Genomic DNA, 13330 nt, shown 5'->3' with positions numbered 1-13330 from the left:
CAGCGCCACGGGAGCAGTTTTGTAAAATTAGAGGCTGCCAGAGGATGACTTCCCCATCCATATCCCATCTCATTATATTTTTTAAATAAATGCCATCACTATTGCGGCGTAGTGTTTTTTTTTTTGTATAAATCCTTTATTAAGATTTGTCAGTGATATGTGAGGACTACTCTTTGTAAATTCAATTTGCACAGTTTATCAGAACGTCTGATGTTTGTTTAAACCAATTGTCTGTTTACTAAAGTTCAAGCCTCACCTTGACCACGGGACTTTTTACAGGAAGGCCGCCCACGCGCCCCCACAAAGCGCCCTGATTGGCCGGCGCTCTCAGGTTGTTCTTCCCGATGCCACAGATAAATATCCCACCGCTTGTCTATTTTCGCTGCTTGGTCATTCTCGCTTCTTGTCAAACCGCAGGTAAAACATATTTTATTTAAAACACCACATAGATTCAATTTGTTGGATCTGGGCAGCATGTCCAGTGTGACCCGCTCCAGTTTCCAGAAGACGTCAAGGAGCCGAGCCTTTACGCCTCAATTTTCCCAGGTCCGTCTCCGCTTCCCTCATCCTCGCCTTCCTTGTGTACATCCAGGGCTCCCTCAGGATGCTTCGTTCTGTTCGTGTCGCCGTGCTCGCCCTCTGTCTGGCGCTGGCGAGCGCCTTTTCCAGCGAGCTCCCGGAAGGAGGGAAGAACTGGGCCGTCATCGTGGCCGGATCCCGTGGCTGGCACAACTACAGACACCAGGTGAGGAAAAAACCTGGGATCACGTCCTCAAAAACCCAACGCGACCAGATCAGGTTATTTGGCTCAAAGGAGAAGAATTATATCTCCTCATTAGTATAATGCAGACCTGGACTTTTTACGGCCCGCGGGCCACACCTGGCCCGCTTTGCTTTTTTTATCCCGCCCGCCAACCTATTTTCTTTGAATGTTTTAATAAGTATTTTCAGTCGATATTGAATTTAGAAACTCCTTATTTTTTTTGAATGTTCAATTTTGTACCAATGATTCAATACAGAATAATGTCGGTACATTTATATGATAAATAAATAAAATATCAAAAAAAAATTTAATATCTAAATTGCAATTTTTATTTTGTTCAATTTACATGATACCTAGTTGGCCCGGGTTTGATGCCCCGACGGGGGGGCGCCACCTCTATTAGGGGCAGCGTGGCGTAGAGCCATCATCCTTGGAACCGAACATTCGATTCCTAGCTCCTTCTAGTGTGTCCAAGTGTTGATGAGCACTGAACCCCTAACTGCTCCCCTGGCGTCACTAGGCGGTAGCCAACTGCTCATGGTTCATCCATGATGGTCATATGCAGAGTAGGAATTTCCCACAAGGGATGAATAAAGTATCATTAAAAAATATACATTGAGACACAGGGTCTCATTTTCAAGAGAGACCTGTAATGGACAAGACAACATAGAAGTTCAGATGGACATCACTCAGTGACTAGTGCTATTGTGTGATCAGTACAGAGCACGTACAAGAACAAGTGTGCTATAATTCTGGGAAGTAAACAGTTAAAATGATATGAAAGCCTAGCGGTAGCACTCCATTAAGGAGAGCATGAAAGGTAGACAGTCCGTGTCTAATTTTGTTGTAGGCAACTGGACTTAACTCTTCCTCTTGAAAACGTTTGGTCTTCTTCAGAACCGAAAAAGCCTCTCGGTTGACAGGTGAAAGGTCGAGGGTCAACCGTGACCTGGATGACCGAGAATCTTCATAGACATGAAACTAGACCACTTCAGACCTTTTTGTCAAGCTCTATATGGACAAAGAGAACCGTGAAAGTAATGTAGTCCTGGGAAGGTTCGTTACAGGCAATCCTGTAAATAACATCCCCATAACTGAGACGAGCGCAAGGAAGTGGCAGCAGCGAGCCTTTTCATAGCAATAAAAGAAAAACCGCATTTGTGGCTGAGGAAGAAGGTAGTCCCACTGAACAGTGTTCTCTGAGGTTTGGTAATGTGCTGATGATAAGTAGCTCTCTCTCGTGTGTGTTTGTGTGTTTGTGTGTGTGTGTGTGTGTGTGTGTGTGTGTGTCTGCGTGCACACCAGGCCGATGCCTGCCATGCCTATCAGATCGTCCACCGAAACGGAATTCCAGATGAGCAGATCGTGGTCATGATGTATGATGACATGGCCTTCGATGAACAGTGAGTCAAATCAGCGGGTCCTCCTGGGAAGCAGGCTAATGTTAAAAGAAAGGAAAGCATTTGTGACATGAAGAAGATTTGAAATGAGGACACATCGCCAGTGCATATAAACAAAAACGGAAACTCAATGTTCAGAATACAATGAAATGGAAGCACTTTTAGGTGTATTTATCAAATCATCCATATATCAAAAAATAGCCGTCATGAACATCAAATTCCAAATAAGCCTTGAAATGGGCAATACGTCAAAGTCCATCGTAAACAATAAAAAAGAAGAAATTAGGTACCATATGTTTTCCAGATTTGGCCTGGTTTCCCCTCTGGAGTGTGGGCTTTTAAAAACCCAAGAGGTGGCTTTAAGTCTGGCCTCCTGCCGTTTGGTCACACTGATTCTCATCCTGACTGAAACAGAAAGCTCTTCTTTCACAGCCTGTCAGTCATTTAATTCCACATGGCCGGGCTATAAGGAGAGGGAAAATAAGTTATTTGTGACTTGTTTCTCCTCTATCACTCACCAAATGATAGGACTGAGAAGAGTTTGTCGTTCTGTTTCGGTCACATTCCCAAATACATCCCTGCCCTGGTTGGAAGGCCTGCAGATAAGAAGCAAAGAAATTCAATTAGATCAAACATTTTTTTTAAAATGAACTCTTTCCACGTTTGACAAAATAACAGTTAATTTGATCAGACAAATGTTATCAGGTCTAAATTCTGAACATTTTTGTGACTTCATCTCCCTTTTCTAATTGTGAAACATTTTCAGCATGCAACTACTTTTTTTTTTTTTTTTTCTTTAGATGATGGGGGCATTATTTTTGTAAAAAAATTGAGAAAATAAAAAATATACGTGTATTCACTGTAAAGGGGAACTACATAATAATCAAAATGTGATTTTTAATAATCCATTATTTAATCACATTTTTAGCTATTTCCAGTAAATCGTGCAGATTTTTTTTTTTTTTTGCTGTGTTTGTTTTGCTCTTTCTGGAGCTGCACTAAACTGCACACCACAAACTATAAAAACAACTCTGCTTCAGCAGGGGTTGCCAGGAGTCAGCAAAAATAGGAAGCAGAGCATCTCTCTGTTTGCAGTGTTAGGGTTTCATTTAACAGCTTCTTACTTTGGTGTCTGCAGTGCAGCCAGATAAATATTTATTCATCAAAATTTATCAAAGAAGGAATTTAATTGCACAGGGAAACACATTTCCAACATGAAAATAAACACTTTGAATCTTGAACTTTGAAAATGAATCTAATGTGGTGGATAAATTGACTTATTTGATTGTTTTTTAAGATGCCAGCTACCTGCACATTTCTTTATGTCTGTAAAAATATAGCAGTGTGGCAGTATTTATAGTAATAAATCACAATGTGACGCATCTGCTGTCATTTCCCTGCCTGTTTTACATGACAAGCAGATTTTCTGACATGCAGAATATCGTGATCATTTTTTTCTGTCTTCCACGCCTTCCAGACACTAACATATACTTCCTGTCATCAGAGTCAAGCTCTATGATACTGGTGGTGGTGTCAGATACATTGTGAACTGTAATCAAAGGTTGTCTTTTGAAGAGGTCCTGCAACATGGGTCATGTTGTGTCCGCCCACTGACACAAATGGCTGGTTAATAATTGACCTCAGAAATGTTGCAGTCAGCAGAAAAGTGATTACAGTCCCTTCAAATATCAGGACCAGCAATGAAAAGTCTCTGACATTTTCCTGTTTTCATCTCATTATCAACAACTCCCAACTGACTTGATTCATTTGACTTCTCATTTTTACAGTATAACTCCCTCATTATTGTCATTTGAAATGACGTCACTGTGGAACGATTAAAGGACTTTTCTATTCTTTTCCTACAGATTTAAATGCAAGGAAAAAAAACTTTCTAAATGTTTGTGACTTTGGGACATTTAAGTTGTAATTGTGATCGTTATTGCAAAATGAAATTATCTAGGGGTGACAATAATGATATTTTACAACTAATACTTTTTGAAACAATTACATTTGTAATGTAATGTATCACAATTTCAACCCCCTCACAACTTTTCTGTTTAATGTCCTTGTATTGTTATCATCATAGATTGCCACAAGCTTGATTTATCCAAGTCATAAACTGTCTTCATATTTTGTTTATCCCTTACTGGAGGAAATGGGGTTCCATAAAGTAAATGGGCAAAAAAACTAAAACACTTCCCACTGTGAGCTCGGACCTTGTTTTTGATTGCAGTAACCCCACCCCTGGCATCCTGATCCACAGACCCAATGGCCCAAATGTGTACAACGGGGTCCCCAAAGACTACACCTGGAGCGTGAGTGTCCCGGCGCCAGTGTTTGAGCTGACGGCCAAGTCAACGCTAAAAATGGGACGGAAGAATCAAAGTGGCAGAGCTGACGGTGTTTTTGATTCCAGGCGGTGACTCCTGGAAACTTCATGGCGGTGCTGAAGGGCGACGTGTCCCAGGTGAAAGGAGGCTCTGGGAAAGTCCTGCAGAGGCAAGTGATACGAGCAAAAGACTGAGAATGTCTGCTTTTCAGCCAACTGATTACCTGAAAGTAGAAAAGGCTGATAATTGTAATACACTTACTTGTCACTCAAGAGCGCAGTACAGACGTGTACACAAAATACAGATTTCAAAGACACCATAAAAGTGAAAAAGTGGTATGAAATACAAAAGTAGCAGAGCTGTTGGTGTTTGATGGAATAGGCTGTGATTTGAGTTGTCATTTGAAGTGGGAGAATCAATCCATTAATCTGAGTCAGGTGGTTGCGGAGGGCCTTGAATGTTAATACAGGATTTTGTTACAGAGGGATGAAATCATGTTATGGGTGAATAAATGTCACATGAGGCTGTCGGCTCATTGTTTTCTTTTCATTACCTGCCATCTCTCCGCTCTTTGCAGCGGCCCAAACGATCACGTGTTTGTTTACTTCACCGACCACGGAGCACATGGAATACTGATGTTTCCGGAGGATGACGTGAGCATATTTTTTTTTCTCTTTCTCTTCCTGCCTGCAGGACACTGACAGACAAATCAATCCTGGTATAAGAAAAGCGAGCCGGGGCTGGCAGTTCCTTGTTATCATGTTCTTGTTGGGTGACTTTCTCCTATACGTTCCGTGTTCTTCAGCTGTTTTTCCATCCCTTCTTCTCAATCGCTAATTTTCAATGTTCTTGTATCTCTGTAGTTTTGGTTTGGTTTTTAAAGTTATTCACATCTAACAATCTTCCTATTTTCCTCTCAGCCATGCAGATTAGACAGCGGTGCCATTGGAAGGGGTAGTTCTGATCATGATAATGATCATGTCACCTGCTGGGGGGTTTTTGCGTTTTCATCATACTTCACACTCCTCTCTGGTTCCTGGCTCACCAGCTCTTTCTGTTTTTGGTTGCCAGTGTGGTAATTGAAGTCCCCTTCTCAGTGTTTTCCTGAGTCCAAATGAAGCTTTTAATAGGATTAACTCAGTCAAATGGGAAGAGAGTATTTTGAACCGTGTCAGTACATTTTGTATCTTTGATCAGATATCTTTTACCGCCTAGAAAACTGGAATATTCACAAGCTTTTCACCAATGGCTGAGTGTGACTCCCAAAAACCCGGTGCTTTGACTTCTTGTGGCTGTATTAAATGGAAAGTCTGAAAATGTTCCACGCTCCCCGTCTGTCTCCGCAGCTCAGCGTCAAAGATCTCCAAGAAACCATCAATTACATGCACGAAAACAAAAAGTACAAAAGGGTAAGTGAGGTGGACACACGTAGACGTGCACTTTAGCACGTAGCCTAGAGAGAAAACCCACTCCAGAGATGATGTGGTTGTGTGGAAATATCATGTGCTCACAGGCTTGTTGTTTTTCTGCCTAACCTGCAAACACTTACAGATGGTTTTCTACATTGAAGCCTGCGAGTCGGGGTCGATGATGACCCCCCTGCCCGATAACGTTGAAGGTAAGTTGAACTAAAAATTCAACTTTCCAGTGAAACAGAGATAATAAAAGATCAATGAATGCATTTGACAGTTCAAAAAACTTTGCTTGATCTTGACATTTCCTCCTCAATCTGTGACACAACCTTCATCTCATGTCAGTTGTGAGAAAACAGAAACTGGCTAATTTAATTTCTATAGTTTTTTTTTTTTTTTAACTATTTTGATGTGGCGGCTACCGGGAGCCAGTGAAGGGACATAAGAAGGGGAGTGTGTGGGAGAATTTGGTTTGGTTGAACACCAGGCGGGCTGCCGCTTTCTGAATAAGCTAGGAGGGAGTTTCGGTTGTACAGACAAGAGTTCACCAGAGCCTGGATGAGTATCTGCGTATCCTCACGGAGGATACGGCGGTCTAATTTGTAGTCAGTCAGTCTAATTTGAGGATGTTTTCATTTTTCAGTTTACTCCACAACAGCCGCTAACTCCCATGAGTCTTCCTACGCCTGCTACTATGATGAGGAGAGGGAAACGTACCTTGGAGACTGGTACAGCGTCAACTGGATGGAAGACTCTGATGTGGTGCGTCGCCTTTCTGCCCCGACGTCAAGATCATGGCTCTTCAAGTAGTCTCTGATTTAGAGGGAATTTCAAAGTGAAAACTGCTATTTCAAAACCGGTCCTGGACCGGGACTCTGTGTTCAAGTCTAGTAATACTCATTCGGGAGCGAAGTCATCTGAGAAATACCCCGGTCATCCTCAGACTACTGTCTACATGATAGTGACTTTTGCCTTTTTTAACTCCGAGTGACACCTATCCTTCTTTTTGTCATCTCCACAAGATATCATTTCTTCAGAATTTGTCTCCTTAGTGCTGTTTTGCCATCTAGAGAGTGTAAAGCTTTAAGACCTTTATTTATGTCAGTTTGAACCTCAAGCAAGTTCTTAAGTACTTTAGACGTTTAGATTGAGTAAAAAAAAAACACACACATTATTGCTGGATCAATAGTTCCTGTAAGGGATCCGTTATATTTTTTTACTCCCAGCTGTTTGTGTGTGTGTGTGTGTGTGTGTGTGTGTGTGTGTGTGTGTGTGTGTGTGTGCGTGCGTGTGTGGGTGGGTGGGTGATAGTCGTGCTGACAGGGCTTTCTTCACACTCCTCCAGAAAGATCTGACCAAAGAGTCGTTGCTGGGGCAGTTCGAGCTGGTGAAGGACAAAACGAAACACAGCCACGTCCAGCAGTTTGGAAACAAGGTGAGAGGACGGAGCCTGGAATCTCTTGCCAAGTGAAATGAAAATTCACCCTTTCCTTTCCTTGGTCAGCTGTGACCAAACATTTTGGCTTTTAAAGTCAAAATGATCTACCAATACAATAAACAATAAAAATGCTAAATGCTAATGTATTCCTACATAGAAGAGCACAGAGTATACTTTGTATTTGTTCACCTTGGATAACAGCATGAACCTGTGTGGCACAACACAGTTCTGCAGCTTTTTGTCCGTCTCCTTACTCCGACCACGTCTGAATGGAGTCGTAGTCCAGACGTTCGTTGCCGGTAGTCGGGCCTCAAACGGACTTCCAAAAGATGGTCAGTCATGGTGGGACCATGTTTGACTGGCTGTTCTGTGTCTGTCAAGTGTCAAATGCCACCGTGGGAATGAAGTGAAGGTTAACAGGTTGTTCTTGTTGTTGTTTCTTCTTCACTGACTTGTGAGCTAGCCACACTAGCTGTGCTGTAGCGTATGGTGTTGTGTGCGGTTCACTCCATTTGTGCTGTCTACTGTTAACTAATTTTCTGGGAATTGTCATGGGATTCCATGCAGATTTTAACCAATTTTCATTGATAGTTCTTGTTTTCTCATTTTTATTGAGGTTTTTTTTTTTTTTTTCTTTCTTTCTCTCTCGGTGATGTTAATGTTAAGATCTCCCCTGACTACACTTCTATATTCTACACTTCTAAAAACCTTAAATCTCTAAGTTCCCTGATGTTCTGGCTTGTCTCGCTCCCTCCACAGACCTTGGCCCACATGAAGCTCGTGGAATTTCAAGCAAACCCAAAGACGTATATTTCACCCACGTCTGAAGTCCCCTTGGAGCCCGTGGAAGACCCCGGCCTGATCCCCAGCCGTGATGTTCCTCTAGAAATCATTAAGAAGACTTTGCTGAAGCCCCTTCCTCCACCAATGATGAGGGCACTTGGGCGGGAATTAAGGGCCCAGGAAATGGTAAGGAGCCGTCATTTGTACTTCCCTTTCCCTTCCTGGCTGATCTTATTTTCATGGCTCCCGTTTGCCTTGACAGCCATAAAGAGGCAAAACTCTTTGGGGGAACATGATTTGAGTATTTGGACAATTTATTTCATACCCTCAGAAGTATTGGGTCCATTTCTCTGACCGGCTTAGCAAGGTTTTTTTTTAATTTATTTATTCATTTATTGGAGACTTGTCACCTACATCCTGACTCGGCACCTGCACGTTGGGGTTCCATCCGGTGGACGGGAGGGTAGCCTTTCTCCGGCTTCAGGTGGGGGCACGGTTTCTAACTGTTGTTTGGTTCAGCACCCGACAACGGTTCACTAAACCCACCTCTCTGGGAGTCCCTAGAGGGGCTGCTAGAGAGAGCGCTCCTACCGGGGACTCCCTCGTCTTACTGGGAAACTTCAGTACAACATGGAAGGGGCGCGATTGGGAGGAACGGACCCTCGCATTTGAACCCGAGCTGTGTTTTATATTGGACTTCTGTGCATGTTATGGATTGTCCAGAACAAACACCATGATCACCTTAGGCTGCAGTCGCCATGGATCACAGCATGTGCCTCTGGTGACCACCACTAGGAGGGGCCAGTGAGCCCCCTGCACGAAAGGCAGGATGGCCTCAACAAAAAAGTCTTACTGTGTGTGTGTGTTTCCAGCTTAGGAGGATTGTGAAAGCCAATGTGGAAAAGATAGTGAAGAGAGTGGCAGGCAATGAAACGGAAGCTGAGCAGATCCTCCAGGAGAGAAGAGAGCTGTCCCATCACGACTGCTACCAGACCGCCTACACTCATTTCAAGACGCACTGCTTCAACTGGCACAAGTCAGAGGTAAAGAAAGCAAAACCGCAACACCGGTTGATAAACGGGTCTAGATGACGGCGAAGGACCTCCAGTTGGATCCCCGGCGCCCCTGAAGCTGAAGTCATAGGTCTGTTGAAGCTCCACGCATGTGGTTCTGCAGACACATGATGCACAGGGGCTCCTTTGACTTCCACAGCAAAGCAGCAGCTACGCCGAATAATGAGGGGGAGAATCGATGTCCAATACCCTTTTCAACATCGCAGACGACGACGAAAGCTTGCAGTCTATGACCGGTGTCACTCAGCAACAGATACTACTTTTAAAATGTATTTATTGCAAATGAAAAGAAACCGTGGTTGGACTCTGTTCCTGTCGAACATTAAGTGTCACAGAGTTCCCCGCTTGTGTTGAAACAGAACCTTAGATTAGAGCAAGAACCTCCCGTGTCTTCGATCCGGTCGGTCTTCCCGATTAACAGTCTTGGACGTCACCTCAGGAAGCTTTGTGACATTTGTGTCCGAGAGGTTTCGAGGGCCGAATCGAGTCACATGGACAGCCATTTGCACCTTTCAGATAGATCTCCTGCTCTTTGAACGTGCAGTTCAGTCCTGCATCCTTACGTTAAGATCTGGTTTGACATCCTCAGTACTTTTTAAAATACAAAATATGTATTTTTAATGTTAAGTTATGAGGTAATAAAAAGAATACAACCAATCAAATGACATACTTAGGCTTCCAATGACAACTGGGATGTTTCCTCCTCAAGTTATCTGACCTGTATGACCTGTAGGCTCCGTTGAATGCTTTTGGTTAGTTTGAAGGACTGAGTATTTTAAATGCAACCTCATCAGATGTGTTTTCGTTCCTGTGTGTTTTCAGTTTGAATTCGCCTCGAATTTCCTCTTCGTTCTGGTCAACATGTGTGAGAGAGGATACACCGCCGAGAGGTACTTGCTGCCCGTCCTGACTCAGCTTTCCAGACACATCTCAGATTTAGTGTTTCACCTATGAGGTTCTGCAAGATATAACATTTCTCAAAGAGCAACGTTCCCTTTCCACCTCTCTGGGGGGAAAAATACTCCAACTGGTTAACAAAATGTGCAAATAATTTTGATTTCACAAGCTGGGCTTCAGGACACTCAAAGTCCATCTCAGTGTTTGTGATCTAAGCGACTTTACTGTGTATTTCCATATTACTTTTATTTCTGCTTAAACAGTTGTATAAGGTTAATTTTAATGTCAGGATTATCATTCAGATTATGAAGTGAATTAATTTATCCAGGATGATTTAAAAATAAAATAAAATCTCAATGTTAAAAACTAGGGGGAAAAAAAAACATGATCGAGTATCATCTTTTTAAATGCTAGACATTTCTCAGCCCCAAAATAAATACATTTCATACATTTGATAAAACAAGCTGCACATTTTTTATAAAAGATGTAGGGTTTAATGAGTTTTACATATTTCTCCTTTTTTTTTTTTGCTTGTCCCGGCAGCATCCTGTCGGCCATGGACTTGTTCTGTGTGTCCCTAAACTGAGGACGTCTCTGCAGACTGAGAGGGCCGAGCTTCATCCAGCCACTGCTTTCAGTCGTTGTGACATGACATTTTATCCACAAGTTAGACGACTGGCTTTTTAAAATGCCTTGATTTTTTACTGGGATTGTTTTTTTTTTTCTATTAACTTTAACAACGAATTGCAACTATCAGTGTGAAGAGTTAACGCAGGCTATTTTACTGATTTAATTTTTTTTCTTTTTATGGACTTGATTACAGTTACTGTTTACTGTGATTGAAATGACTGAAACTTACAAAACTGAATGTTTTTTGAGTTTTAAAAAATTTGATCTAATTAAAAAAAAACAAAAAAAAAACAATCTAGATCAGGGGTGTCCAAACTTTTTTTCACTGAGGGCCACATATAGAAAAACATATAAAGGACTGACTCACTGGTGGTCAGGTAGAAAAATTCACTTCTATTGTATTAAATTTAGCAAAATCAATAAAATGTTAGTTAGCTATGCTTTTTAATTGAATACGGTGAAAGTAAAAATAACAGCATACATCACAGCTTTCTATTATTGGATTTTCATTTATTTTGTCTCCAAAAGGGTAAATGTAATCTGCAGTGAAATAAGAGTTACTCTGAAAACCAGCAGACTGACAGACATGAAACAGCTCACAGCAACATCAAGTAAAGTCACTTAAGAATAAAGCAAGTTGGAGTTGATTTTGTGGAGAAGCTGCATCTCAATGCAAATGATATTGTTTACTTGTAGTCACTAAAAGTCTTGAGCCGGGTCTGCTTTTCATCTTGGTGATCTCCCTTTGCAGCTCTGTAAAGCAGAAAAAAGAAGGGAGAGGGAGAGATGGGTACATTTCAAGTTTGTGCAACGCAGTTGTTGGGCCTGTTAACACATCAACAAACGTTTGTGGGAAAAAAATGTAATCAACAACAGTTAACTGAATTTATTAGGAATTATTGTATGATCATGAACACATGAATGCTGTGTAGGCTTATGCATTTTTAAGAGGAATGGCATTGCACTCAAATGTGCGCAGTGATGCTGCACTTTAGACTGATGGATGGCTGGCACCACCACTGAGCCAGCATACTTCAGAGTGGAAGAGTAGATCTCCGTATCCTGCCACTACATCTGATAGGAAAGTCTGAAATTGTTGTTAAGTCCTCGTGCTCGAATTGTGTTGACAATTTTCTCAATGGTGTTCATCACATTGCTAAACTGATCTACTTTGGCACTGAGAGCTTCTTGGTGAATGATACGGTGCATCTTTACAGGCTCACCTCCGCTCTCTTGCACCTTGCCGCACACCATAGAAGCCATTTCTTGGCACTCACCCGTCATAGCCGGAGCCCCATCGGTAATAACTCCGCACAGCTTTTCCCATTGAAGTCCCATCTTTTCCATTGGAACCGACGCAGCTTCAAAAATGTCCTTTCCAGTTGTGCCTTTTAGACCCCTGAGATCAAGCGGCTCCTCGGCAATGCAAAAATGATCGTCAACTCCCCGCAAAAAAATGAACAGCTGTGCGGTGTCAGTGGCATCTGTGCTCTCATCACATGCAATTGAATAAAACTCAAAAGCACAAGGTTTGTCTGACACTTGAAGTTTTTTGTTGGCTGACAAGTTTTCGATGCGCCGCACAGCTGTGTTTCTAGACATGCTAATGTTGTTGAAGTCCTGCAGTTTTTACTGGCAATACTCTCACCACCTTAGTGAGCCACTGTTTTATAAATTCATCATCTGGGAAAGGTTTTCCATGTTGGGCGATGAGTTGAGCTACTTCATAACTTGCTGTGTGGCATTTTCTTGTATTTTCTAAGCACGAAAAAATTCTGTTGTTGATGTTGCAGGCTTGCTGTCATTTTCTTTATCATCTCTTTCAACACCAGTGTAAGAAGTGTAGGTCGGATGTTTTGTTTCATAGTGACGTCAAACATTATACCCTTTCCTCGCTGCAACACTTTCATTGCAAATTAAACAGACACACTTCCCATTGACTTCTGTAAAGAAATACTAATTTCCCCACCGTATCTGAAATTTCCTGCCCTCACTTGCGATTTTTCCGTTTCTTGGATTCAGCCATTTTTGGTTGTCGTTGGCATTTGAATTCTCTTGCCGAGGAACCGCCTTGATCAAGACAGTCTTGCCACCCGGTCTTGAAACTAAGAAGTGCAATGTGGTCAAGTTAATGCCAGCAACTATTTTATACGTTTCGCCCGTCATTACGCATGTGTGGGACATAATCAATCATATTCTTAAAAGATTGCTGCGGGCCAATTTTAAATAGCTTGTACACCCCTGATCTAGATGACATTGTAACCGATGAGTCATATTTTATATCTTTATTTTCTTGTGTAAGGGTGAAGCTACAGGGAGTAGAGATAAGATATTTAAGGATATTTAAGGACCAAGAAGTAACAGTCCAGCACAATAGAGAGAGTGACAAAGAGGTGAAGGAACTAGTGGAGAAAAGTGTCTGAGGTCATTTGCAATAAAAGAGGCTTCTTTCTGTCTGTCAGGTGGAGATTGTTTGGAGATGTACAGAGGGGGGAAAGTGAATATCGCTAGGAGGTTGCTGAGGTTCGAGCTGCCAGGCAGGAGGCCTCGCAGACGTACAAGGAGGTGATTTGTTATTATTGGCGCTGGAGAGAACATGGAGTC

The 13330-nt window shown here is 42.1% G+C and overlaps 1 protein-coding gene across 1 annotated transcript; it reads left to right on the top strand.

Annotated features, from left to right (window-relative positions):
* Positions 1–308: 308 nt before the first annotated feature.
* Positions 309–12254, top strand: LOC147238108 (legumain-like). The gene is made up of 14 exons (XM_086159112.1): positions 309–417; positions 593–745; positions 2069–2166; positions 4397–4478; positions 4580–4662; positions 5071–5146; positions 5840–5902; positions 6045–6111; positions 6549–6667; positions 7251–7340; positions 8103–8312; positions 8999–9169; positions 10022–10089; positions 10640–12254. The coding sequence occupies exons 2-14, from the start codon at positions 605–607 to the stop codon at positions 10680–10682; spliced, it is 1311 nt and encodes a 436-aa protein (XP_086015238.1). The 5' UTR covers positions 309–417; positions 593–604; the 3' UTR covers positions 10683–12254.
* The last annotated feature ends 1076 nt before the right edge of the window (positions 12255–13330 follow it).

This window comes from Fistularia commersonii, chromosome 1 (genome assembly GCF_037954325.1).
Source record: "Fistularia commersonii isolate RoL2024-O1a breed Wild chromosome 1, RoL_Fcom_v1.0, whole genome shotgun sequence".
NCBI classification, from domain to species: domain Eukaryota; kingdom Metazoa; phylum Chordata; class Actinopteri; order Syngnathiformes; family Fistulariidae; genus Fistularia; species Fistularia commersonii.
This window is presented reverse-complemented; position numbering and strand designations above follow the sequence as displayed.

Bases quoted from the DNA above. Each gene is read 5' to 3' on its own strand.
- LOC147238108 (XM_086159112.1), top strand. From the start codon at position 605: ATGCTTCGTTCTGTTCGTGTCGCCGTGCTCGCCCTCTGTCTGGCGCTG. The intron at 5,147-5,839 runs GTGAGCATATTT...CTGTCTCCGCAG, and splicing joins TGATGTTTCCGGAGGATGAC to CTCAGCGTCAAAGATCTCCA. The intron at 6,112-6,548 runs GTAAGTTGAACT...TTCATTTTTCAG, and splicing joins CCTGCCCGATAACGTTGAAG to TTTACTCCACAACAGCCGCT.